Genomic DNA, 25,806 nt, shown 5'->3' with positions numbered 1-25,806 from the left:
ATATATATATATATATATATATATATATATATATATATATATATATATATATATATATACATATATATATTCATATAGATATAGATATATATATATATATATATATATATATATATATATATATATATATATATCTTTTAGTGTGGACGTTTTAATCACTAAGCATTTGTTATTTAGCTATTCATTTAAGATTAAGTGTGTGAACGTGGTTATAATTACAAGTCAATTATTAAAAGTCAATCAAATAAATTGTTAAGTCTTTATTTACCTGTTGAATAGGTCTTGTGGTCCCTCAGTAGATCTCCGTCTCGACTTTACCGTCGCTGGAACCGGTCGGCTGGTCTGACCCAGTCTGGGTATTTTATCTATTTTAGAGGAAGTTTCTCTCCACCGCTTGTATTCCTGTTTTCTGGTAACAGAACATTAACAGTCTCAGCTTCCCTCACTCTGGTTTCTTCTTTGGTTTGACAGTTTGACATCACTTAGCGTGCTGGAAGAAAGGTGTGTCCACCTGACGGGGACGATGGAAATGATAACTGCAGTACATTGACTTTTCTGCATGACATGACAGGAATGAGATAAAAGAAAAAAAGGTGAGGTGTGCGAGTGTGTGTCACCTGACTTGAACCACCGTCTTTACTGAAAATCTCGAGTAAAGAATTGAGTTTTTAAACTACAGTAGATAAAAAGTCACATTTTTGTTGAAATTTAAAGGAAAAAACAGTTCGTTTGAGCTGTTTTACATTGTTCTTACTTGATATTTATTGCAAACCGTTAAACCGTTCACTTCATGAGCGACAAGCTAGCAGCAGCTAGCGAGAGAGAAACCGGAAGTTGTCGTAGGACTCAAAAAAAACACGTAAAAATAGTTTAAATAATCGACGGTGTAAGCTAAAATGAAATAGAAAGCAATCCAACCGACACTTTTTTAATTGTTTTTATTTTAAAGTAATTTATCGGCAGAAAAAAAACACAACGGCAACTTTCGCCATAATCAAGTTTTTGACATATGATGTATAAAATATCACGTAGTGTACGTGACGCCATCCATTTGTTTCTGTTGCAGAGATTTTGGCAAATTCGCAATCTCGTAGTTTGATTTAAAAGCTTCTGTGATGAGTTCTTAGCAGATAATAAAACAGACTGACACTGATACAAATATCTCCATGTTATTTATTACAACAATTGAGACTGTGCTTAAAAAAGACGATTAATGAACCAAATATAAACATGTTTACTTCTTGCCATAGAAATCAACACAGTAAAAAAAGACAGTATTTAAATAACTAGAGTTCAACATCTACACCAAGCTCAACTCATATTTAAAAGGTGAATGTCTCCGCCTGCTGGTCTTTACAGGTACAAGAACAGTTTTGAAATGTCTTTTGTGGAGATGAATTACATTGCAAAGAACTACTAGCCGTTACATCAAAAATGTGTAAAAGGTACAGTACATGCAAAACAAAGTAAAGCACCATGATATGATCAGTGAAGATACATTTTAAAAATATAATGAGAGTGATGGAAGATTATCTCAAGAGCAGAAAAACAAATGATCAGCAGGACTTTGAAAATAATAAAATGGCAACATACATCAAATTGCATGAACATATAGATAACTTTACAGTTATTTATTTTTGTAAAATAGTGTGAATATATATTTAATTATTTAGCATTATTCCGTATTTTAAATCAGTTCATCAATAATGTTGATAACTTCCAAGAACTAATAAGGCATACATGACAGTAGGGTTATGCATAAATCAATATACAATTTTAATATGAAACAAAAGACACAGAATCTCATCAGTAAATAGAAAATCTCATCTGTTCTCATGATGGTTCACATCAGTCCCAGGTGTTCAGAGAAGAAGGGGTCGAGGTCACAGAGAGCCTCGATCATCTCTGAACTCGCAGCTTCACCTTTCCCCCTCACCGTGTCAACAACAAAACGAGCTTTGTCTCCTCTGTTTCTTATCACATCCACTGACTCCCGCTCAGAGTCAGTCATCACTGTTCTCTGCAACAGAGTGTCTATCAGAGACTTCAGGACAGGTCCTGATACCCCCGTGATAAAACTGTTCCTTATGTCAAACAGTCTCTGGTTCGGAGGCAGATTCAGAGCGCTCTGTCCACAGGACCTCTGGACTTCAGACGATGAAAGACAAACTTGTCTCTCCCAGACAGTGTGGGAGTTGTTTGTGTCTCTTAAAAACAGCCTCAAATGTGTCATGGTTTTCACCAAAGTCACCTGGAATGATGGGAAGTAGTTGTCATAGTTGTCAGAGTCAAACTCTGCTGTTGTTGGTTCCACCAGGACTGAGTCGTCTTCTGGACAGGTGGACAGAGTGTAGTCCTGCTGTGGCTGCAGTTTACAGTGTGGGGACATTTCTACGTAGATCTCGTTTACATCTAACTTCTTCCTGTAGCGCAGCACGTCCCTGAACGCCACGTTCCTCGGCAGCAACATCACGTTGAGGAGAGAGCTAGGATCAGGATCAGCAGGAGGCTTGTAGAAGACCAGAACCAGTGCCCTGACTGGATCAGATGGTGAGTCTTCATCTTTGACGTTACCAAAAGCAGAGAATCCTGTGATGTTTATGATGACGTGAGTTTCTGTGATCTTATGAGGGACGATGAACTCCATGCCCTCTTCATCAAAGTGAGCCACAGACAAGAAGTCAGCTCCACCTGTGGAGCGGATCTCACAGTGTGGGAGGTGGAGCTGACACACACTCTGCTGCTCACATTTGATGTCAAACAGTGGTCCTGCAGGCTGCTTGTGATGCTGAGACAGCAGCTTCCTGTTCCAGGGGACCGTCCTGTAGACCAAGTCCCCTTCTCCCTCCATGTGGAACACCAGGCCTGTCACGCTGCACTGGTACAGACCTGGACTGGAGCACTGGAACCTGTAGGTTTCATGGTCTTCATCAGCAGTGATATCAGGTGTAAACTGCTCACAGCTGCTGTTTAACTGCAGATCAGGTAAGCTCTGTGCTCGGGTTAAGGTTTGGTTCTCTGCAGAGGTCATGTGACTCAGTGAGGGGCAGCTGTGAGAACGAGGCAAAGATCCAGAGAGTCCTTCAGTCCAGGATGGACCTGAGGAGCAGGTCTGAGCATGGGGTGGCAGGGTGTTTGTGACTGAGCAGCTCACAGCTGTAACAGCTGCTTCCAGCTCCACCTCAGCATCAACGTCACCCCCTGACTCAGCTTCAAAGTGGACAGATGATCGCTCAGCTTGTGCTCTGCTCCCCTCAGTGACAGTGGAAGAGTTTTGGGGATCAGGGGAATGGTCTTGAGGACCTGGGACACTGTCACAAAGTTTGAAGTTGGAGCTGAAGTTAACGTCAAATGAGCTTTCAGAGGACAATTCATCATCACGATATAGCACAGGACCCGTTGAATCACTTGAGGACGATAAGCTAGAATCAGAGGAAGAGAAGAAGCTGTAAAGAGGCCAAGCTTCAGAGACTCCTTCAGCCTGAGATGGATCTGAGGAGCAGGTCTGGATAGTTGGTGTGTTCGTGACTGAGCAGCTCACAGCTGTAACAGCTGCTTCCAGCTCCACCTCAGCATCAATGTCTCCTCCTGACTCAGCTTCAGAGTGGACAGATGATCGCTCAGCTTGTGCTCTGCTCCCCTCAGTGACAGTGGAAGAGTTTTGGGGATCAGAGGACTGGTCTTGAGGACCTGGGATGCTGTCAGAAGGTTTGGAGTTGGAGCTGAAGTCACTGTCACATGAGCTGAAAGAGGTCACATGTGTATAAGCAGGTAGACGGTGTTTAGCTGCCCAAAGTTCCCTTTGTTTGCACTGAATTAATACTTGCATTAAACGTCTTCTTTTGTCAGAGCTGGAGCTGTAGTTGTAACCAGCTGTACTTGTATATTGTGCTCCAGAGCTGCCCAGCAGAGCATAGTATGAATTTTTTTGCGCATGTAGAACATCAGCCTCCCCTGAAATAATTCCTGATTTAGGCGGAGATAATTCAAACATACATTGTTCAGAAATATTTTGTTTGATTACTTTAACTGAAGGCAGTGATGTGGCGCGCTTTAAAGAAGGTAGAGGAATAGATTTACTGCTTGGCAAATCATCAATGTGTGGTCTGGGAAAAGAGCGCTCCACGTCTGATGTCAGAGGTTTCTGATGTCTTTCCTGCCAGGCCACGTCACACAAGAGGACGGGGTCGAGCTCCCAGAGAGCCTCTATCATTTCTGAACTCGCAGCTTCACCTTTCCTCCTCACCCTGTCGATAACAAAACGAGCTTTGTCTTCTCTGTATTTAATTTGGTCAGCTGACTTCACCTCAGAGTCAGTCATCACCATTTTCTCCAACAGTTTGTCCAACAGAGATTTGAGGACAGGTTCTGAAACCTCATTGATAAACCATCTCCGTATCCACAACAGTCTCAGGTTTGGAGGCTGATTCAGAGCGCTCTGTCCACAGGACCTTTGGACCTCAGACGATGAAAGACAAACTCGTCCCTCCCAGACACTGTGGAAGTTGTTGGTGTCTCTTAAAAACAGTTTCAAGTGTGTCACGTTTTTTTCTAAAGCCACCTGGAATGATGGGAAGTACTTGTCATAGTTGTCAGAGTCAAACTCTGCTGTTGTTGGTTGCACCAGGACGGAGTCGTCTGCAGGACAGGTGGACAGAGTGTATTCCTGCTGTGGCTGAAGTTTACAGTATGGGGACATCTCTATGTAGTGCTCATTTACATCTAACTTCTTCCTGTAGTTTAGAACATCTGGTATCGACACTTTGCTTGGTAACATCAGCACAGTCAAGACAGAAGTGGGATCAGGATCAGCAGGGGGCTTGTAGAACACCAGAACCTTTGCCTGGACCAGGGTATGTGGTGAGTCTTCACTAGCTTCAGATTTAAACAGCGGATTTCGAAGCCTACGTCTTTTTCTTCTGAGTAAATTATCTGAAATATTTGATCTGCGGGACGTAGATGGTGTTGGGTTAGCAGGAGTCGGCTTACTGCTGCCGGCCTCCTCCTCATCAGAGAAGAAGGAAGACGTTTCTCCTTTTTCTTGTTGCATCTTTTCTTTTTTATCTTGATCTCAGTTGAAGATTTTTCAAAGCATCTCCTTCATGTTTTTCACTGCGTTTTCTTTGACCTTTAAACAGAGAACAAACAGAGACATCAATATTTTTATATATATAAGTATCTTAGCTGTAACAACACAGTAAGCAGTTAGTAAAAACTTTTAACAACTGAGCAAAAACAAAATAAATAAATAAATATATATTTATATTTATATTATTTATATATATATATATATATATATATATATATATATATATATATATATATATATATATATATATATATATATATATATATATATATATATAAAGGAGAGGGTACCCTTCACAATTCACCTGGCAATTGATATCGGTACGCAACAATTTTAGTTTTCAGTTCTTTTGTGTGTTTATGTGGTATTAAATATAATTTTTTTTAATCATAAAATCTCAAAGTTTTTCTATTTTAGTAAATTATCCTTTAACATATAACCTTGCAGCGCTGTGTTCATGTCCAGCATGGGAAATCACCTTCTCTTCCACTCCTTCACAGTCACAAGGTTGGGTGTATCTAAACATGGTAACTTTTGATTTGACATGAATCAGTACTACAGACAGAATTGGGTCAGAACCTTTGAAAGTACCTGATGTGGTACCCATCCCTAATACACACACACACACACACACACACACACACACACACACACACACACACACACACACACACACACACACACACACACACACAAAAACAACAACAACAACAAAACATTGTTGTTGTTTTTAAACACCTCAGATTACCTTATACCTTGATGAAACGATTATTTTCAATCGATTAGGCTATATCACGTATAGCCATAAAAAACCTGACAGAGTGAGTCTTTTTCCCGTTTAAAACATCATTAAAGCTGAGTGAAACATTACTAGTTCAACACGCCAACTCCTCCGCAAGGAAAGTCACTAATGGCTGTCCCAGAAGTCACTAAAGTCACTGAATGATGCTACTGTCTCCCTCCTCTTTGGGACAGGCATACTTGACCATAATGAGACACACACTTACATGATTTCATCTGCTGCGAGTGAGGACTGTCTCTGTGTTTCTTATTTATATATTCCTATGTGACTTTAATGTAAGCTTCACTCTCTTTATTTCCCGGAACATTGTTAAATCTCATACTAACGTCCTAGTTTGTAAATGAGGAAGTCTGCCACTCCGTTTTGTCTCCGTCCTTCTCCTCTCTCCAACAACAAAACATGAATGTTGAACATTCTCAAAGTCATTACATGTCGTTAGAAAGCTATCCTGGACGCTGAAGGTCGGGTAAAGACGAAGACTTTAAAAAGCTGCTGTGAAAAGAGACAGACGCTGGAAAACTTCCTGACAGAGCTTCACAGCCTGTTTCCTAAATAAATGTTCTTAAAATAAATGTTAGCTGACATATCTTATATTAAAGAGAACAGAAAACGTTAGAAAAGTTGGTATTAGCTCCATACTCTTACCTCTGGGTGGTGAGTTTTAAAATCTGTATTTGACTAACTGCTCCGATCCTAGCTGGTTCTAAGGAACGGGTCCGTTGGATTGGTAAACCGGCTGTGATTGGCTGAGCCGGTCTTCAATCACTCTGACGTCACCAGAGAGCTTTCCTCTACAGTCTATGGTTGAAACACGCTGGGGTTAGAATTTCTGAGAGAGTAACGGTATCACAATATCATTACAGGTTTGTTATTATGTTGTGTCATGCTAAGTGAATTGTTAAAGTAAAAGGGACATGACAAAGAGAACAGAACCAAATGTTTTGTTTTTTGTTTTGCTTTTTTTAAGTGAACTCTGGATGGCTTTTCTGTCACATCAATATAATAAAAAAAAACTCTATGGACTCTACAGATAACAAACATAACGTGATAATTTTTCAACCACTTCAGTGTTTTCTGTTTATATTTAACTCATGAATTTTAAAATTTACTGTGTGAAAAAAAAATTGTCTTACTCTTGGCTTTGAAAATGTCAACAAAAGCAGATCTAAGTTGATTACAATTATTTTCTGCTGCTCAGGATTTCAGTCATGCTCCGTCAGTTTGGGTGTGAGGATGCTGTACTGTGAATCATGCAGCAGAGGGCGCCCTTAGAACAAGGATCAGGAGCCAACTCAGTTTCAGTTTCAATTGATATGGTTCAAATATTTTACCCATTTTGACACAAAAAGTCTTTACACTCAAAAAGCAAAGTGATCCTAAAGGGAGGTGAGTTGGTTTCACATCATCTAACAGGATTACATTATATGATTTTTTTTTGACAAACAAATGAGTCAGGCTGTTTGTGCTTTAAAGGGGACATATCATGCTGATCCCTGATTTAATACCTACATATAATAAAGTTGAAAACAAGACCTTACACCCCCTGAATTTTCAAAAAATGAGATATTGTATTTTTCTGATATCCTAGAACGAGATTTGATGCCTCTGAAAATAGGTAATTGCCATTCGGCCGCGAGATTTCGACCTTCGTGACAACACGAGGATCCTTTCTTTTTATTGGAGTATCTGATAAAGCAGCTCCTCCTCTGTGATGTCAGTTAGTCACACAACCGCCACCAAGGGATACACCCACAAGAGCTGAGTATAAATACAGCTCCTGACGACCTCTGGCTAACTTGACTGAGTGCTGGATGCAGGGACTCTGCTCTGCGGAACAGCTCAGCTTTACATGGTGAATTAGCAGTTAAAACACTGTAGTTTTAGCAGACGCCGTAATACTTGTGAGACTGTGATATTTGCATGCTTGTTCTGACATGCTCTGTGAACCTGGACCACAATAAAGCTGCGGTTATAACATAGTGAGGAACTGACGGTAGAGGCGATCTTTAGACTACACTTTCAGCATGATGGATAAAACAGACAGAGAAAAGTGAAGGAGCAGGATGGAGCCCTGTTATAGAAATAGTTTATTGGGGAAGTCTGCCTTTATTTCCACGTATAAACTCTACATGTTACAGTACCGTTTTGACTCACCACACTGAAGCGTCCTGAGATGATCTGTGTCCAGGTAGATTTTCTTCCTCCTGAGCTGCAGAACCGTCCGGGTCTGACTCAGGGTCCAACACAAAAGGACGTATCCTACACTCTGCCATTTTATTAGTGCTATCAATGTCTGGTGAAGTTTTGGCAAACAGCAAACTCGCTCGGTCTGCTCCATTCAATGTGGCGATTTTGTAAATACCGCCCCCTGGCTCTACCCCCTCCGCCCCTCTGATAGAACTGACCAATCAGAGCACAAAGGGCTGTGACGTTGCGAGGTTACTGGAGGTCATTCTCCAAACGGAGCGTTTCAAATGAGATCTTCAGAATGGCCTAAAATGAGGATATTGAGAACACTATTATGGGGCAATGAAGGAACTAAATGACTTGTACTGAGGGCAGAAATGCTTTACAGGCATCCTAGTCTGGCATAGTGAAAAGGAGAAACAAGCATGATATGTCCCCTTTAAACACTTTACAAATGTTGTAAATGAAAATCAAAATAGCAAAATTAAAATCAAACTCTTCTCAAGATTTAATTTTAAAGCTTTGAATAAAACAACACAGTAAAAAAAAATAACAGACACAGGGTCATGATCTGTGTGTGTGTGCATAAAACTACAAAACATTGCAAACATCAAATAGAAACACATTAGAGACATGTAGATATGTTTGAAACTTCAAAACCAAAGATTTGAAAATGAACTACTTTCTTCTTTTTTTTAAAATATGTCCATCCATTTTGTTGAATTACTCAACAATAGTGGTTCACTCACAATAGGATTCAAGAAAACATAAAAAAAAAACAATTTTTTTACATTTTATAAAAAAATTGCATCAGATTCTCAGTTCACTGAATCATGAATTCCTATTGATCTGAGAGTAACACACCTAGCTTCATTTCTTGAATACAAATCTTTAATAATGTACAAAAAAATGTTTTTTCAAAGTCACAACAAATTGAAAATATTTTTCATTGCAATTCAAAGTCAGCTGTGATAACTTTTTGTGAACAGCACTACAGGATCATGTGCAGCTGAAGCTGTTCATTCAGCTTCATTCAGTCCCAGATTTTCAGATAAGGCTGGGTCCAGCTCACGGAGAGCATCAATCATCTTTGAGCCTTTGTTTTTCCTCTCCACCGTGTCGATAACAAAACGAGCTTTGTCCCTTCTTTCCCTCATGTAGTTTGTTGAGTCCACCTCAGGGCCAGTCATCACCATTTTGTCCAACAGTTTGTCCATCAGAGATTTGAGGTTTGGCTCTGAGATCCCTTCGATGAAGCCGAGCCGTATTTTACAAAGCTTCTGGTTTGGAGGCCGATTCAGAGCGCTCTGTCCACAGGACTTCTGGGCTCCTGACGATGAAAGACAAACTCGTTTCTCCCAGACACTGTTGGAGCCTTTGGCATCTCTTAAAAACAGTTTCAGATGTGTCATGGTTTTTTCTAAAGTCACCTGGAATGATGGGAAGTAGTTGTCATAGTTGTCAGAGTCAAACTCAGCTGTTGTTGGTTCCACCGGGACTGAGTCGTCTTCTGGACAGGTGGACAGAGTGTAGTCCTGCTGTGGCTGCAGTTTACAGTATGGGGATGTTTCTACGTAGCGCTCGTTTCCATCTAACTTCTTCCTGTAGTGCAGCACGTCCCTGAACGCCACGTTCCTCGGCAGCAACATAACATTGAGGAGAGAGCTAGGATCAGGATCAGCAGGAGGCTTGTAGAACACCAGAACCAGTGCCCTGACCGGATCAGGTGGTGAGTCTTCATCTTTGACGTTACCAAAAGCAGAGAATCCTGTGATGTTTATGATGACATGAGTTTCTGTGATCTTATGAGGGACGATGAACTCCATGCCCTCTTCATCAAAGTGAGCCACAGACAAGAAGTCAGCTCCACCTGTGGAGCGGATCTCACAGTGTGGGAGGTGGAGCTGACACACATTCTGCTGCTCACATTTGATGTCAAACAGTGGTCCTGCAGGCTGCTTGTGACGCTGAGACAGCAGCTTCCTGTTCCAGGGGACTGTCTTGTAGACCATGTCGCCTTCTCCCTCCATGTGGAACACCAGGCCTGTCACGCTGCACTGGTACAGACCTGGACTGGAGCACTGGAACCTGTAGGTTTCATGGTCTTCATCAGCAGTGATATCAGGTGTAAACTGCTCACAGCTGCTGTTTAACTGCAGATCAGGTAAGCTCTGTGCTCGGGTTAAGGTTTGGTCCTCTGCAGAGGTCATGTGACTCAGTGAGGGGCAGCTGTGAGATCCAGAGAGTCCTTTAGTCCAGGATGGACCTGAGGAGCAGGTCTGGATCTCGGATGGCAGGGTGTTTGTGACTGAGCAGCTCACAGCTGTAACAGCTGCTTCCAGCTCCACCTCAGCATCAATGTCACCTCCTGACTCAGCTTCAGAGTGGACAGATGATCGCTCAGCTTGTGCTCTGCTCCCCTCAGTGACAGAGGAAGAGTTTTGGGGATCAGAGGAATGGTCTTGAGGACCTGGGATGCTGTCAGAAGGTTTGGAGTTGGAGCTGAAGTCACTGTCACATGAGATGAAAGAGGTCATGTGTGTATCAGCAGGTAGAGGGTGTTTAGCCGTCCAAGGTTTTCTTCGTTTGCCCTGTCTTACTAAGCGCAAAAAACTTCTTCCTTTGAGTTGTCTGGAGCTGTAGTTGTAACCAGCTGTACTTGTATATTGTGCTCCAGAGCTGCCCAGCAGACCACGGTCTGATTTTTTTTGTGCATGTACAGAACCAGCCTCCCCTGAATAAAAAGATAAAGGTGGAGATAAAGAAGGTAGAAACAAAGGTTTACTACCTATCAAATCATCAATGTGCGGACTGGAAGAAGAGCTCTTCACGTCTGATGTCAGACGTTTCTGATGTCTTTCCTGCCAGGCCACGTCACACAAGAAGATGGGGTCAAGCTCCCAGAGAGCCTCGATCATCTCTGAACTCGCAGCTTCACCTTTCATCATCACCGTTTCAACAACAAAACGAGCTTTGTTTTCTCTGTATCTAATTTGGTCAGCTGACTCCACCTCAGAGTCAGTCATCATTCTTTTCTCCAACAGTTTGTCCAGCAGGGATTTGAGGACAGGTTCTGAAACCTCCTTGATAAACCTGCTCTGTATCCACAGTAGTCTCTGGTTTGGAGGCAGATTCAGAGCGCTCTGTTCACAGGGACTGTGGTTTTCTAAAGATGAAAGACAAACTTGTCTCTCCCAGACACTGTTGGAGCTTTTGGCGTCTCTTAAAAACAGTTTCAGATGTGTCATGGTTTTTTCTAAAGCCACCTGGAATGATGGGAGATGGTTGTCATGGTGGTCAAAGTTAAACTCTGCTGTTGTTGGTTCCACCAGGACTGAGTCGTTTTCAGGACAGGTGGATAGAGTGTATTCCTGCTGTGGCTGAAGTTTACAGTACGGGGACATCTCTATGTAGCGCTCATTTTCATCTAACTTCTTCCTGTAGCGCAGAACATCTGGTATCGACACTTTGCTTGGTAACATCAGCACACTCAAGACAGAAGTGGGATCAGGATCAGCAGGGGGCTTGTAGAACACCAGAACCATCGATGGGACCAGGCTATGTGGTGAGTCTTCACTAGCTTCAGATTTAAACAGCGGATTTCGAAGCCTACGTCTTTTTCTTCTGAGTAAATTATCTGAAATATGTGATCTGCGGGACATAGATGGTGTTGGGTTAGCAGGAGTCTGCTTACTGCTGCTGGCCTCCTCCTCAGCAGAGAAGGAAGAAGAAGACGTTTCTCCTTTTTCTTGTTGCATCTTTTTTTTTTAAATCTTGATCTCAGATGAAGATTTTTCAAAGCATCTCCTTCATGTTTTTCACTGCGTTTTCTTTGACCTTTAAACAGAGAACAAACAGAGACATCAATATTTATATATATATAAGTATGAGGAAGTCTTAGCTGTAGCAACACAGTAAGAAGTTAGTAAAAACTTTTAACAACTGAGCAAAAACAAAATAAATAAATAAATATATATCTATATTTATATTATATATATATATATATAAAGGAGAGGGTACCCTTCACAATTCACCTGGCAATTGATATCGGTACGCAACAATTTTAGTTTTCAGTACTTTGTGTGTTTATGTGGTAACAAATATAATTTTTTTTAATCATAAAATCTCAAAGTTTTTCTATTTTAGTAAATTATCCTTTAACATATAACCTTGCAGTGCTGTGTTCATGTCCAGCATGGGAAATCACCTTCTCTTCCACTCCTTCACAGTCACAAGGTTGGGTGTATCTAAACATGGTAACTTTTGATTTGACATGAATCAGTACTACAGACAGAATTGGGTCAGAACCTTTGAAAGTACCTGATGTGGTACCCATCCCTAATACACACACACACACACACACACACACACACACACACACACACACACACACACACACACACACACACACACACACACACACACACTCACACACACACAAACAACAACAACAACAATAACACCTTGTTGTTTTTAAACAGCCCAGATTACCTTATACCTTGATGAAACGATTATTCTTAATCAATTATATTAAGTATAGCCATAAAAAACCTGAAAGAGTGAGTCTGTTTCCCGTTTAAAACATCATTAAAGCTGAGTGAAACATTACTAGTTCAACACGCCAACTCCTCAGCAAGGAAAGTCACTAATGGCTGTCCCAGAAGTCACTAAAGTCACTAAATGATGCTGTCTCCTGTCTCCCTCCTCTTTGGGACATACGTGACCATAATGAGACACACACTGACATGATTTCATCTGCTGCGAGTGAGGACTGTCTGTGTGTTTCGTATTTATATATTCCTATGTGACTTTAATGATAGCTTCACCCTCTTTATTTCCCGGAACATTGTTAAATCTCATACTAACGTCCTAGTTTGTAAATCAGGAAGTCTGCCACTCCTTTTTGTCTTCGTCCTTCTCCTCCTCTCTCCAACAACAAAACATGAATGTTGAACATTCTCAAAGTCATTACATGTCGTTAGAAAGCTATCCTGGACGCTAAAGGTCGGGTAAAGACAAAGATTTTAAAAAGCTGCTGTGAAAAGAGACAGACGCTGGAAAACTTCCTGACTGAACTTCACAGCCTGTTTCCTAAATAAATGTTCTTTAAATAAATGTTAGCTGACACATCTTATATTAAAGAGAACAGAAAACGTTAGAAAAGTCGGTATTAGCTCCATACTCTTACCTCTGGGTGGTGAGTTTTAAAATCTGTATTTGACTAACTGCTCCGATCCTAGCTGGTTCTAAGGAACCAGTCCGTTGGATTGGTAAACCGGCTGTGATTGGCCGAGCCGGTCTTCAAGCACTCTGACGTCACCAGAGAGCTTCCTTCAGTTCTTTCTCAGTGGAACGTGTCAAAGGTTAGAATTTAAAGGGAAATAGCAGTATGACAGGATCATCATGGGTGCGTGATGACTGTGCGTCCTGCTGTGCTAACTGTTGAAGTATAAAAAAGAGGACACGACAAGAGAACAGTGTCATTTTTAGAGTCTTGTGGATATTTTTTCTGTCATAATAATGAAAATAAAACACCCTCTGGACTCTCTTCCAGTTCATTCTTTTCAGTGCTCTCAACATTCCCTGTTTTTAGTGTCGACAGGAACATGTCTTTGTTGATCACAACTGTCTGGCTGGTTATTTTTTTCTTGTCCTCAGTATTGCAGTCATGCTCTGTCACTTTGGGGGGTGAGGATGCTGTAGTGTAAATCATGCAGCAGAGGGCGCCCTTACAACAAGGATCAGGAGCCAATTGTCAGTTTAAGTTTCATTTGAGATGGTACAAACATTACACACATTTCTTAATAAAAGAGCTCGAACAGATCATAAAGCAAAGAGTTATTAAGCAAATGGTCAGTTTCACATCATTTAATAGGATTAAATAAAATTCCCCTTTTAAACCCACTGACTCAGGCCTTGGTATGTAACAAAAAAAGTGATGTTAGGCTGGAGGTTTTGTTTGTTTTTGCTTTTGATTAGTTCTACCAATGTTGTGAAAGAAAAACAAAATGAATTCTTCCTAATCTTTATTCAAGGTTGAATATAAACCCACTGACAGAAGTAACCCACACAAGGTCAAGGTCTTTGCGTTGTAATGGTAAAATTATCTTTGACCAAAAAACTATGATTTGAAATTAAACTTAAATAAAATTATTTAAAAATTGGCTGCTTTAAACTATTTTATTGCTAACAATTAAAAGTTTGTAAGTTTTGCAACTAAAACTAATTTGTAAGAGGGATTAAATATTTTTTGGTGTATAAATCTTTATAGTTTCTTGAACATATATCGAGCATCATCAGACGCATCATGTTGACTTCAGTTTGTATCATAACCTGCTCAAACTAATCCTCTTATTTTAAAGTGTTTCAAATAAATCCTCCCATGTAAAGTTTTCAGTCAAGTTTTAAAACATTACTCTTGATTTTTTCTGACAGAAACAAGTGGAGACAAAGTTGTTTACAGTAAATGTAAGTTATAAATATTTACTTTTTAAAAAAACAGTAAAGACATACAAAAAAAACTGTAAAAAAAAATACACATATAAAAATGAACAGTAAAATGCTGTGGTTATAAGAGAGAATCTGATAACTCATGATGGTTCATATCAGTCCCAGGTGTTCAGAGTAGTAGGGGTCGAGGTCACAGAGAGCCTCGATCATCTCTGAACTCGCAGCTTCGCCTTTCCTCCTCACCGTGTCAACAACAAAACGAGCTTTGTCTCCTCTGTCCTTAAACTGGTCAGCTGACTCCACCTCAGAGTCAGTCATCACCATTTTCTGCAAGAGTTTGTCCAGCAGGGATTTGAGGACAGGTCCTGAAACCTCTTTGATAAACCTGCTCCGTATGTCAAACAGTCTCTGGTTTGGAGGCAGATTCAAAGCGCTCTGTCGACAGGACCTCTGGACCCCTGATGATGAAAGACAAACTCTCCTCTCCCAGACACTGTTGGAACTTTTGGAGTCTTTTAAAACCAGCTTCAAGTGTGTCATGGTTTTTTCTAAAGTCACCTGGAATGATGGGAGATAGTTGTCATAGTGGTCAGAGTAAAACTCTGCTGTTGTTGGTTCCACCAGGACTGAGTCGTCTTCAGGACAGGTGGACAGAGTGTAGTCCTGCTGTGGCTGCAGTTTACAGTCTGAGGGCTTCTCTATGTAATGCTCATCTCCAATTAGCTTCTTCCTGTAGCGCACCACATCTGGGATTGACACGTTCCTTGGTAGCAACAGCAGATTCAAGAGAGATGTGGGATCAGGATCAGCAGGGGGCCTGTGGAACAACAAGACCATTGCTCGAACAGGGGCAGGTGGTGAGTCTTCATCTTTGACGTTACCAAAAGCAGAGAATCCTGTGATGTTTATGATGACGTGAGTTTCTGTGATCTTATGAGGGACGATGAACTCCATGCCCTCTTCATCAAAGTGAGCCACAGACAAGAAGTCAGCTCCACCTGAGGAGCGGATCTCACAGTGTGGGAGGTGGAGCTGACACACACTCTGCTGCTCACATTTGATGTCAAACAGTGGTCCTGCAGGCTGCTTGTGACGCTGAGACAGCAGCTTCCTGTTCCAGGGGACCGTCCTGTAGACCACTTCCCCTTCTTCCTCCATGTTGAACACCAGGCCTGTCACGCTGCACTGGTACAGACCTGGACTGGAGCACTGGAACCTGTAGGTTTCATCATCTTCATCAGCAGTGATATCAGGTGTAAACTGCTCACAGCTGCTGTTTAACTGCAGATCAGGTAAGCTCTGTGCTCGGGTTAAGGTTTGGTTCTCTGCAGAGGTCATGTGACTCAGTGAGGGGCAGCTGTGAGAACGAGGCAAAGATCCAGAGAGTCCTTCAGTCCAGGATGGACCTGAGGAGCAGGTCTGGATCTGGGTTGACAGGATGTTTGTGACTGAGCAGCTCACAGCTGTAACAGCTGCTTCCAGCTCCACCTCAGCATCAACGTCACCTCCTGACTCAGCTTCAGAGTGGACAGATGATTGCTCAGCTTGTGCTCTGCTCCCCTCAGTGACAGTGGAAGAGATTTGGGGATCAGAGGAATGGTCTTGAGGACCTGGGACGCTGTCACAAAGTTTGAATTTGGAGCTGAAGTTAACGTCAAATGAGCTTACAGACGACAATTCATCGTCGCGATATAGCACAGGACCTGTTGAATCACTTGAGGACGATAAGCTAGACTGAGAGGAAGAGAGGAAGCTGTGAGATTGTGGACTCAGTTTTAGGAAATCAGTGGGACTAGAGGATAATGAGCCAGAATGAGGTAAGATTTCTTTCATCTCTTGAAATAAATCCAAAGTTTGTTTAAGGTTAGCAGGCAGAGAGTGTTCAGCTGGACTGGGCTCTCCGTGTGTTCCCTGTCTCAATGCGTGCAATAAACTTATTTTTTCAGCAGGGCTGGAGCCGTAGTTGAAACCAGCGCTGGGGTTTGTGCTTGGATGTTGTGATCCAGAGCTGCTCTGTGATTGTGCAAGTGGAGCATCAGCCTCCCTTGAAATAATTTCTAATTTAGGTGAAGAAAATGGACACGTTAAGCTATAGCGGGGAGTGAAGGGGAGCTTTTTCACTGGTAACTCATTGTTCGGGGGGTCTACTGGCCACACAGGAACAGGGGCTGCAGAATCTTTTCTCTCTGGATCTGTGGGTGGATTCTCCCACCTCCAGGTTGAAGGATAACCTTTAAAAACTATTGTTAAATCTGATGTTTTGCCTTTTTTTTGTAGAGGGGGAATTGGTGAAGAATGTGGAAGATTAGGATCAGGCCAATTTTTATTCAGACCGCCATGAAGTCTGAAGGGAAAGGAAATATTGGAAGACAAACCAATGGCATCATGACCTGACTCAACATCACTACCGGAAAAGTTATCTTCTATGGCCATCCGTGTGTCCTTGTCCAACTCTTCCCATCCTGGGCCTAATAGGTCACCTGTGTAACTGCTGGTTGACGCATGAACAGGTGTGGGGGGATGAATGTTGGGCTTGGATGAAAAAACAGTGACAGGAACTCTGGCCATGCTAGGAAAGGAATATGTCATTTTTGCAGTAGTCACCGTTTCCACAGCTTCTAAACTGGGACCAGGAAAGATGTTCACACTGTCTGGCAAATGAACAGTGTGTGTACTCTGATTACAGATCTTTACCCTAGAGGTTGGCTTTTTCTGATCTCTTTTCTCCTGCCTGGCCTCAAGAGTGATTGGGAGAAGAGGGCTGGAGGAAGAGGGGCTGCCACTTGATTGTAGTCTTTGGAGTGTACCATGACCATAGTCTGAATGAGGATGGGTGAAGTCCTGTCTTGGTCCTTGTATGTGGCGATTTAATAGATTAGGATACTTTTGAAGATTCTCCAATTTGCCACTACGGCGTCCTTTGCAAAGTTTTGACCGCCTCCTCCATCTAAATAGCTTTGAATTTTCATCTTTTAGAGTCTTGCCTTTTGACTCTGGTAGTGATAAGGGAGTTGGAGAATAATCAGGGAGATCAGGTCCAGACCAGCTTTTATTCTCAGCACCATAAACTTTAGGTGGCTTGGAGGGAGAAGAAATATTTGAAGGAGAACTGAGAGCACTTTGATCTGATAGTTTTTCCACGATGAAGCCACCTGTAAACTTCTCTTCCACAGATGTCTCATTTTCCTTGTCCAACTCTTCCCATCCTGGGCCTAATAGGTCACCTGTGTAACTGCTGGTTGACGCATGAACAGGTGTGGGGGGATGAATGTTGGGCTTGGATGAAAAAACAGTGACAGGAACTCTGGCCATGCTAGGAAAGGAATATGTCATTTTTGCAGTAGTGACTGTATCTACAGCCTCTAAACTGGGACCAGGAAAGATGTTCCCACTGTCTGGTAAATGTTCAGTGTGTATACTGGGACCATAGTACTGTACCTCTGATGTTGGCTGTTTCTGATCTCTTTTCTCCTGCCTGGCCTCAAGAGTGATTGGGAGAAGAAGGCTGGAGACAGAGGGGCTGCCACTTGATTGTTGTCTTTGGAGTGTACCATGACCATAGTCTGACTGATCATGGATGAAGTCCTGTCTTGGTCCTTGTGCGTGGAGATTTGATGGACAAAGATACTTTTGAAGATCCTCCAATTTGTCATGCTCTCTATGTTGTCTATCATAAAACTGACCTTGCCAAGATGCCAACATCCTTCTTGAAAGATCAATTCTTAGGGGGTTTGAACTTTGACCTTCTATAGTCTCGCCTCTTGACTGTGGTAATGATAGCAAAGTTGAAGAATAATCTGGGAGACAAAGCCCTGGCCTTTTTCTTCTTTTTTTAGCTCCATAAGCTGTAGAAAGCTTTCTCTTTGAAGGAGAACTGAGAGGTTTTTGATCTGATAGTTTTTCATCAATGACGTCAACTGAAAACTTCTCTTCTATGGCCGACTGATTGTCCTTGTCCAGCTTTTCACACCCTTTGTCCGATGAATCGCTCATGTAACCGCTGGTTGAAGAGCCAAAGTCACTGAGCTGGGACTTTCCTCTATATTCTTGAAAAACTTTGTCAAAGATTGGATATAAAGGGTTTACAGCGAGACCAGGAATTATGTTTCCACTGGCTGGTGAATAAAAGATGTGTGGACTGGGATTAAAGCACGTTTTGTCCGACGCTGGCCATTTCTCATCTACTTCCAGCCTCTCCTCAAGATTGCTTTTAGAGAGAGAGCTTGAAGAGCTGGAGAGGCCTGCTGATGATACTGGATATTCTGAAAGCAGTCCAGTTTTACTCATCGACACTGTGCTTGTTTGTCTTTCTGAGATTGAGCTCTGAGCCTTGCCCCTTGCCTTTTCCCATCTTTCACTGAACTTCATCCATGTGGGCTCATCAGTTTGCTTGCTGCTGCCGGCCTCCTCAGCATAGAAGGAAGAAGAAGACGAAGTTTCTCTTTTTTCTTGTTGCATCTTTCCTTTTTTTATCTTGATTACGTATGAAGATTTTTAATACATCGCCTTTGATTGGTCTCTGTGTTGTCTTCACTGCTTGACGGCCTTGAAACAGAATAAACAGAGATATGAATATTCTTAAGTATGAGATGGTCTAAAGCTGTGGCAACACAGTTACACATTGATACTGGCATCATTTATAGCTCCTTATCTCTCACCACACTGTAGACTGTAAAAAAATTGAATGTCGTTGCTGGGCGATACAGATTTAAACTCTGTTCTCCATTCATTTTAAATGGACTGTGCACAGGGGGTGTGTTTCGAGCCAAAACGTGCAATAAAGTGCCCTCCTGGTTGGTAAAACACACTAAACTGCCCTTTCGGCTATGGCTGCCTCTTGCAGCAGCTCTCTCTTTTTTGTCAGTTTCTTGTTATTTTTTTTCGTCTCTTTTCCGTCATCTTTGTAATGTTGGTCATGGACACCAAAATGGTTGGTGTCCATGACCAAATGGATATTTTTACTACTTTTTTTCCTTTGTTTGTCTGGAGATGCTACATGTTACCATGGCTGCATTGTTTACATGTGAACTCAGCTGTTAGCAGCCTGTAGCATGACAATGCTAACTGGTGTAAGACCTGATGTCTTCCCACAAAGTGAGGAGAAGGAGATGAGGACGACGTGCTGGTTCTCAGGTGTGAGCTAAGAAGTGACAACATGGACCTGTCCCTCCATCCATCATTATTGGGAACGTAAGATCCATCTCCAATAAGATGGACGAGCTAGCTGTGCTAACCCAGCAACAGAGGGAATACCAAAAGGCAGAATAGCATCATGCTATTCACAGACATGGCTAACAGAGCTAACACCAGACACCAACGCCACATTGGAAGAGCTTCACCTGCTGTGAGCAGACAGGATCCAGGAGACAGAGACTGAACAGACTGCTGAAGAAGCTCAGTCCTGGACCCTGTGGAGGTGGAGGCTGGCTGACTGGACAATGATGGACAAGCTGTCAGCATCTATTTTCTTATGGACCTTTTTGCACCTTCTATACACTTTCTTACTTTTGTTTTCTTGATTGCTACTGTGACTTCAATTTCATTGTACTTGTTACAATTACAATTAAGTTCTATTCTATTCTATTCTGTAAACTGCCATCTTGGTTGGCAAAAACAGTTGTTGTATGTGTCTTTTTTTTTGCCCTTTTTGCCCCTGCTCTTCAAATGTCTGTGCACATCACTGGTCAGACTTTAAAAATAATTACACCACGTAGAAATGATTCTCACATTTGTATATTGTGGGGATGTGAATCAATAGACTGCTTTGTGTGTAAGTCCTTGCTTTTCTGAAGTTTCTTTTTCATGAGCTATTAGATGTTAAAAACAAGGTTTTATATCACCTTTCACCATGACTGACAGCTGCCGTTCTTGCATATTTTGTTCAGGGATTGTAAGGTATGTTGGGAAGGAGAGCTAAAATGAGATCAGACTCTTAAATGGAAAAAAATGTGACGTGGCTCCACACAGATTTTCTGTGCATAGTCTAGCTGCTCAATGATAGCACCTCTGACAGAGATATTCTGGCTGAGGAATGTACAACGGCAAAAAGCAGAGCCATGCTGTCCACTCTTTATACAGTTTATGCACTACACGTAGGGATGGGTACCTTTCACATTTGAAATGATTTGGTACGGCTGCCCGGTACCTGGCAATCAGTACCGGTACTCAATGGTACCAATTTTTGGTACTTTTTGTGTTTATGTGGTAAAAGGTATCAATTTGTTTAATAATGCAATATAAAAAACAATCAACTTGGAAAATCGCCTACTCTTCCACTCCTTCTCAGTCACAAAGATGCATTTAGGGACCTAAACATGGTACCTTTTGATTTTACGTAAAGTGGTACCCGGTACTTTTGACAGAATCCGATCAGTACCTATAAAAGTACCACATTTGGTACCCATCCCTAGCTACACCAACTTTAAAATCAACTTCCTCACCTATCTCTCCTTAGCCCTGAACCACCAGGTCCCTCAGCACCTCACTGAACTCTCCCATCATCACACTCTCCAGGAACCTAAAGCACCTGAACTGGAGAGACTATGGTGCCCCCTATCTCTGGGACTCACCCCCAACATACATTAAATAAAAACAGTGATAAACAATGAAAAATAATACATTTCATCTGTTGTTTAGTTTCTTTTAGTTTTGAAAACAACCTCATTAAATGAATTTATAGTAATCATTGGTATCATATTTCCTGTTCCTGATGATCATCTCACGTTTTGTGTTGTATTTTTAATACCCGAGTTAATTTAATTCCAGGTTGAAATTTAATGTAAAATACACCCACTTTTTATTTCCTGGAACATCGTAATGTTATCCTGACTTCCTGGCTTGTAGCTGAGTCAGTCTGTCTCCTCTTTTTTATTTTTGCTTCTCAATAACAAAAACAAGAATGTTGGACATTCTCAAAGTCATTACAAGTCGTTAGAAAGCTATCACTGATCGGGTAAAGATTAAAAAGCACTTTAGGACCTGCTCTGAAAAGAGACAGACGCTGGTAAACTTCCTGACTGAACTCCACAGCCTGCTTCCTGTTCTTAATGTTGTTAAATAATTGTTAGCTGATACATCTTAAATGACAGAGAATAAAAAACGCTAAAAAAAAATGGTGTTAAGGAACAAATATCTGTCTCTTACCTTTACGTGATGAGTTTAAAATCTCGTCAAGCGTAACCGTTCAGAGCTCCTGCTGATTTACTCTGAGCGGGTCTGGTGGGTTGGTCGACCGGCTGTGATTGGCTGAATCGGCCGTCAATCACTCTGACACCACCAATCAGCGTTCTTTAATTCTTTCTCAGTGAAACGCTGGGGGTTAGAATTTCTGTGGAAGTAACGGTGTCACAACATTATCAGAGGTGTGTGATGACTGTGTCCTGCTGAGTAAACTGTTACAGTAAAAAAGGACACGACAGGAAAATATCACGTAGTGTTTTCTTTTTTAAAATAACCTCTGCATGGCTTCTTTGTCATATTACTGTACTAAACACTTTCTTTTTAGAAGACTCCACTCTTGCTCATACAAATAACAAACGTACTGCGATTTTTTTATTCACATCATTCCGTTATTTTTTTATATTTAACTTGTGAGTTTTAAAATAACTGTGAAAAAAATAGTCTTATGTTTGGTTTTGAAAGTGTCAACAGAAACAGCCTTCTATCGCTGCATTTTTTTTCTGTTGCTTTCAGTATTTCAGTCACGTCCTGTCACTGTGGGTGTGAGGATGCTGTAGTGTCAAACATGCAGCAGGGGGCGCCCTTACAACAAGGATCAGGAGCCAACTCACAGTTTCAGTTGAGATGGTTCAAACATTTTACACATTTTGACAAAGAAAGTCTTCAAACTCAAGCAGCAAAATGATTTTCAGGGAGGTGAGTCAGTTTCATATCATTTAACAGGATTAGATTAGATTTTTTTTTCAACAAAGAAATTAGTCAGGCTGGAGGTTTTCATGTGTGTGTGCTTTGAATATTTCAACAAATGGCATAAAAGAGAATCAAATTGCTTCTTCTCAAGCTTTAATTTGAAAGCTGTGAATAAAACAACAGGCTAACAAAATAACACACCAAATGTCACGATCTGTGTGTGTGCATAAAACTACAAAACATTTAATATAAAATACATGAAAGACATTTAGAAACATCTGAAATTTCAAAGTAAAATTGAGTTACTCTTTCAACAAGTGTCAAAAACATAAACAATAGGATTTAAGCAAACATTAAAAACAGCACATTTTTGCATTTTGTAAAAATAAAAAATTGCATCAACATTATGAGTTCACTGGATAATGAATTTCAATTGATCTGAAAGTTACACATTTAAATACATTTCTAAAGGCATTAAAAATCTTGAATAATGTACAAAAAGATGCTTTTTTAATGTCACAACAAATTGAAAATATATTTAATTGCAATTCAAAGTCAACTCAGTTTCAGTTGAGATGGTTCAAACATTTTACACATTTTGACAAAACGTCTTCAAACTCAAGCAGCAAAGTGGTTTTTAAGGGAGGTGAGTCAGTTTAATATCATCTAACAGGATTTTATATATATATATATATATATATATATATATATATATATATATATATATATATATATATATATATATATATTCATATGTATAGACAAAGAAATAAGTCAGGCTTTGAACACTTCAACAAATGGTGTAAAAGAATATCAAAATAGCAAAATCAAAATCGTCTCAAGCTTCATTTTAAAAGCTGTGAATAAAACAACAGGGTAAAAAAATTAGCAGACACAGGGTCATGATCTGTGTGTGTGAATAAAACTACAAAACATTGCAAAAATTAAACAGAAACACATAAGAGACATGTAGAAATGTTTCAAACTTCAAAACCAAAAGTTTGAAAATGAACTACTTTCTTCTTTTTTAAAAAATATGTCCATCCATTTTGTTGAATTACTCAGCAATGGTGTCAAAAAAACTTGAACAGGATTCAAGAAAGCATAAACGAACAACACATTTTTTTGTATTTTATAAAAAAAAAAAACCTGCATTAAATTTTGAATTCACTGAATCATGAATTTCTATTGATCTGAGAGTAACACACCGAGCTTCATTTCTTGAATACAAATCTTAAATAATGTATAAAAAAGATGCTGGTTCAAAGTCACAACAAATTGAAAATATTTCATTGCAATTCAAAGTCAGCTGTGATAACTTTTTGTGAACAGCACTACGGGATCATGTGCAGCTGAAGCTGTTCATTCAGCTTCATTCAGTCCCAGATTTTCAGATAAGGCTGGGTCCAGCTCACGGAGAGCATCAATCATCTTTGAGCCTTTGTTTTTCCTCTCCACCGTGTCGATAACAAAACGAGCTTTGTCCCTCCTTTCCCTCATGTAGTTTGTTGAGTCCACCTCAGGGCCAGTCATCACCATTTTGTCCAACAGTTTGTCCATCAGAGATTTGAGGTTTGGCTCTGAGATCCCTTCGATGAAGCCGAGCCGTATTTTACAAAGCTTCTGGTTTGGAGGCAGATTCAGAGCGCTCTGTCCACAGGACTTCTGGACTCCTGACGATGGAAGACAAACTTGTCCCTCCCAGACACTGTGAGAGCTTTTGACGTCACTCAAAATCAGCTTCATGTGTGTCATGGTTTTTTCTAAAGTCACCTGGAATGATGGGAGATAGTTGTTGTTATGGTCAGAGTCAAACTCTGCTGTTGTTGGTTGCACCAGGACTGAGTCGTCTCCAGGACAGGTGGACAGAGTGTAGTCCTGCTCTTGCTGCAGTTTACAGTACGGAGGTATGGGTATGTATCGTTCGTCTCCATCTAACTTCTTCCTGTAACGTAGAACAGCGGTGAATACCACGTTCTTCGGGAGCAACAACAGATTGAGGAAGGATGTGGGATCAGGATCAGCAGGGGGCCTGTAGAAGACCAGAACCAGTGCCCTGACCGGGGCAGGTGGGGAGTCTTCATCTTTGACGTTACCAAAAGCAGAGAATCCTGTGATGTTTATGATGACGTGAGTTTCTGTGATCTTATGAGGGACGATGAACTCCATGCCCTCTTCATCAAAGTGAGCCACAGACAAGAAGTCAGCTCCACCTGTGGAGCGGATCTCACAGTGTGGGAGGTGGAGCTGACACACACTCTGCTGCTCACATTTGATGTCAAACAGTGGTCCTGCAGGCTGCTTGTGACGCTGAGACAGCAGCTTCCTGTTCCAGGGGACCGTACTGTAGACCACGTCCCCTTCTCCCTCCATGTGGAACACCAGGTCTGTCACGCTGCACTGGTACAGACCTGGACTGGAGCACTGGAACCTGTAGGTTTCATCATCTTCATCAGCAGTGATATCAGGTGTAAACTGCTCACAGCTGCTGTTTAACTGCAGATCAGGTAAGCTCTGTGCTCGGGTTAAGGTTTGGTTCTCTGCAGAGGTCATGTGACTCAGTGAAGGGGAGCTGTGAGAACGAGGCAAAGATCCAGAGAGTCCTTTAGTCCAGGATGGACCTGAGGAGCAGGTCTGAGCATGGGATGGTAGGGTGTTTGTGACTGAGCAGCTCACAGCTGTAACAGCTGCTTCCAGCTCCACTTCAGCATCAACGTCACCTCCTGACTCAGCTTCAGAGTGGACAGATGATCGCTCAGCTTGTGCTCTGCTCCCCTCAGTGACAGTGGAAGAGTTTTGGGGATCAGGGGAACGGTCTCGAGGACTTGGGACACTGTCACAAAGTTTGAAGTTGGAGCTGAAGTCAACATCACATGAGCTGGAAGAGGTCGCTTGTGTATCAGTTTCAAAGAAGCTGGGGCTAGGGAGGGCCTGACCAGGGAGAGAAAAGGAACAGGGAGTTTGTTGCCTCATTGCTTCAAAGTGTATTTGAGGGATAGGCCTGTCTCTTCTTGTCCCTTGAAATGTATCAAAAGATTGTTGAGGGTCAGAATCAGCAGGCAGAGAGTGTTCAGATGGACTTGGCTCTCCTTCTTTTCGGTGGCACAAACGCTGTTGTGGTTGTTGCACTAAACATTTCTGTTCAGCAGGGCTGGCACCAAAGTTAAAACCATCTCCAAGACTTGTGATTGGATATGCTGATCTATAGCTGCTCTGCAGATCATAGTCTGATTTTTTTTGTAATTGTGCTTGTACCGGATTGGCCTTCGCTGAAATAAATGCAGATTGTCCTGATGGTTGGCTTACCATTGCAGAGAAATCCAAAAGGCCCAAAAGGTCCCATGACTGCTTGTCAGGTACGGTACTGCTCTCAGGACCAGGGGCTGCAGAATCTACTCCCTCTGCATCT

At 41.4% G+C, this 25,806-nt stretch overlaps 4 protein-coding genes across 4 annotated transcripts; all 4 read right to left on the bottom strand.

Moving 5' to 3' along the window:
- Positions 1 to 1,655: 1,655 nt before the first annotated feature.
- Positions 1,656 to 6,617, bottom strand: LOC141807425 (uncharacterized). The gene is made up of 2 exons (XM_074693441.1): positions 6,537 to 6,617; positions 1,656 to 5,128 (listed from the first exon to the last, which is right to left on the bottom strand). Exon 2 carries the CDS (start codon positions 5,048 to 5,050, stop codon positions 1,844 to 1,846), a length of 3,207 nt encoding a protein of 1,068 aa, XP_074549542.1. The 5' UTR covers positions 5,051 to 5,128; positions 6,537 to 6,617; the 3' UTR covers positions 1,656 to 1,843.
- A 2,463-nt stretch (positions 6,618 to 9,080) lies between these two features.
- Positions 9,081 to 13,320, bottom strand: LOC141807825 (uncharacterized). Its single transcript, XM_074694042.1, has 2 exons — positions 13,267 to 13,320; positions 9,081 to 11,915 (listed from the first exon to the last, which is right to left on the bottom strand). Exon 2 carries the CDS (start codon positions 11,834 to 11,836, stop codon positions 9,098 to 9,100), a length of 2,739 nt encoding a protein of 912 aa, XP_074550143.1. The 5' UTR covers positions 11,837 to 11,915; positions 13,267 to 13,320; the 3' UTR covers positions 9,081 to 9,097.
- A 1,325-nt stretch (positions 13,321 to 14,645) lies between these two features.
- Positions 14,646 to 21,750, bottom strand: LOC141807424 (uncharacterized). Its single transcript, XM_074693440.1, has 2 exons — positions 21,672 to 21,750; positions 14,646 to 19,073 (listed from the first exon to the last, which is right to left on the bottom strand). The coding sequence occupies exon 2, from the start codon at positions 18,984 to 18,986 to the stop codon at positions 14,679 to 14,681; it is 4,308 nt and encodes a 1,435-aa protein (XP_074549541.1). The 5' UTR covers positions 18,987 to 19,073; positions 21,672 to 21,750; the 3' UTR covers positions 14,646 to 14,678.
- Positions 21,751 to 23,551: 1,801 nt separating this feature from the next.
- Positions 23,552 to 25,505, bottom strand: LOC141807426 (caspase recruitment domain-containing protein 8-like). The gene has a single exon (XM_074693443.1). The coding sequence runs from the start codon at positions 25,368 to 25,370 to the stop codon at positions 23,760 to 23,762; it is 1,611 nt and encodes a 536-aa protein (XP_074549544.1). The 5' UTR covers positions 25,371 to 25,505; the 3' UTR covers positions 23,552 to 23,759.
- Positions 25,506 to 25,806: the final 301 nt, after the last annotated feature.

Source organism: Halichoeres trimaculatus, unplaced genomic scaffold (genome assembly GCF_033239565.1).
Source record: "Halichoeres trimaculatus isolate MK-OKI-2021-1 unplaced genomic scaffold, fHalTri1.1 fHalTri1_scaffold_18, whole genome shotgun sequence".
NCBI lineage: Eukaryota > Metazoa > Chordata > Actinopteri > Labriformes > Labridae > Halichoeres > Halichoeres trimaculatus.
This window is presented reverse-complemented; position numbering and strand designations above follow the sequence as displayed.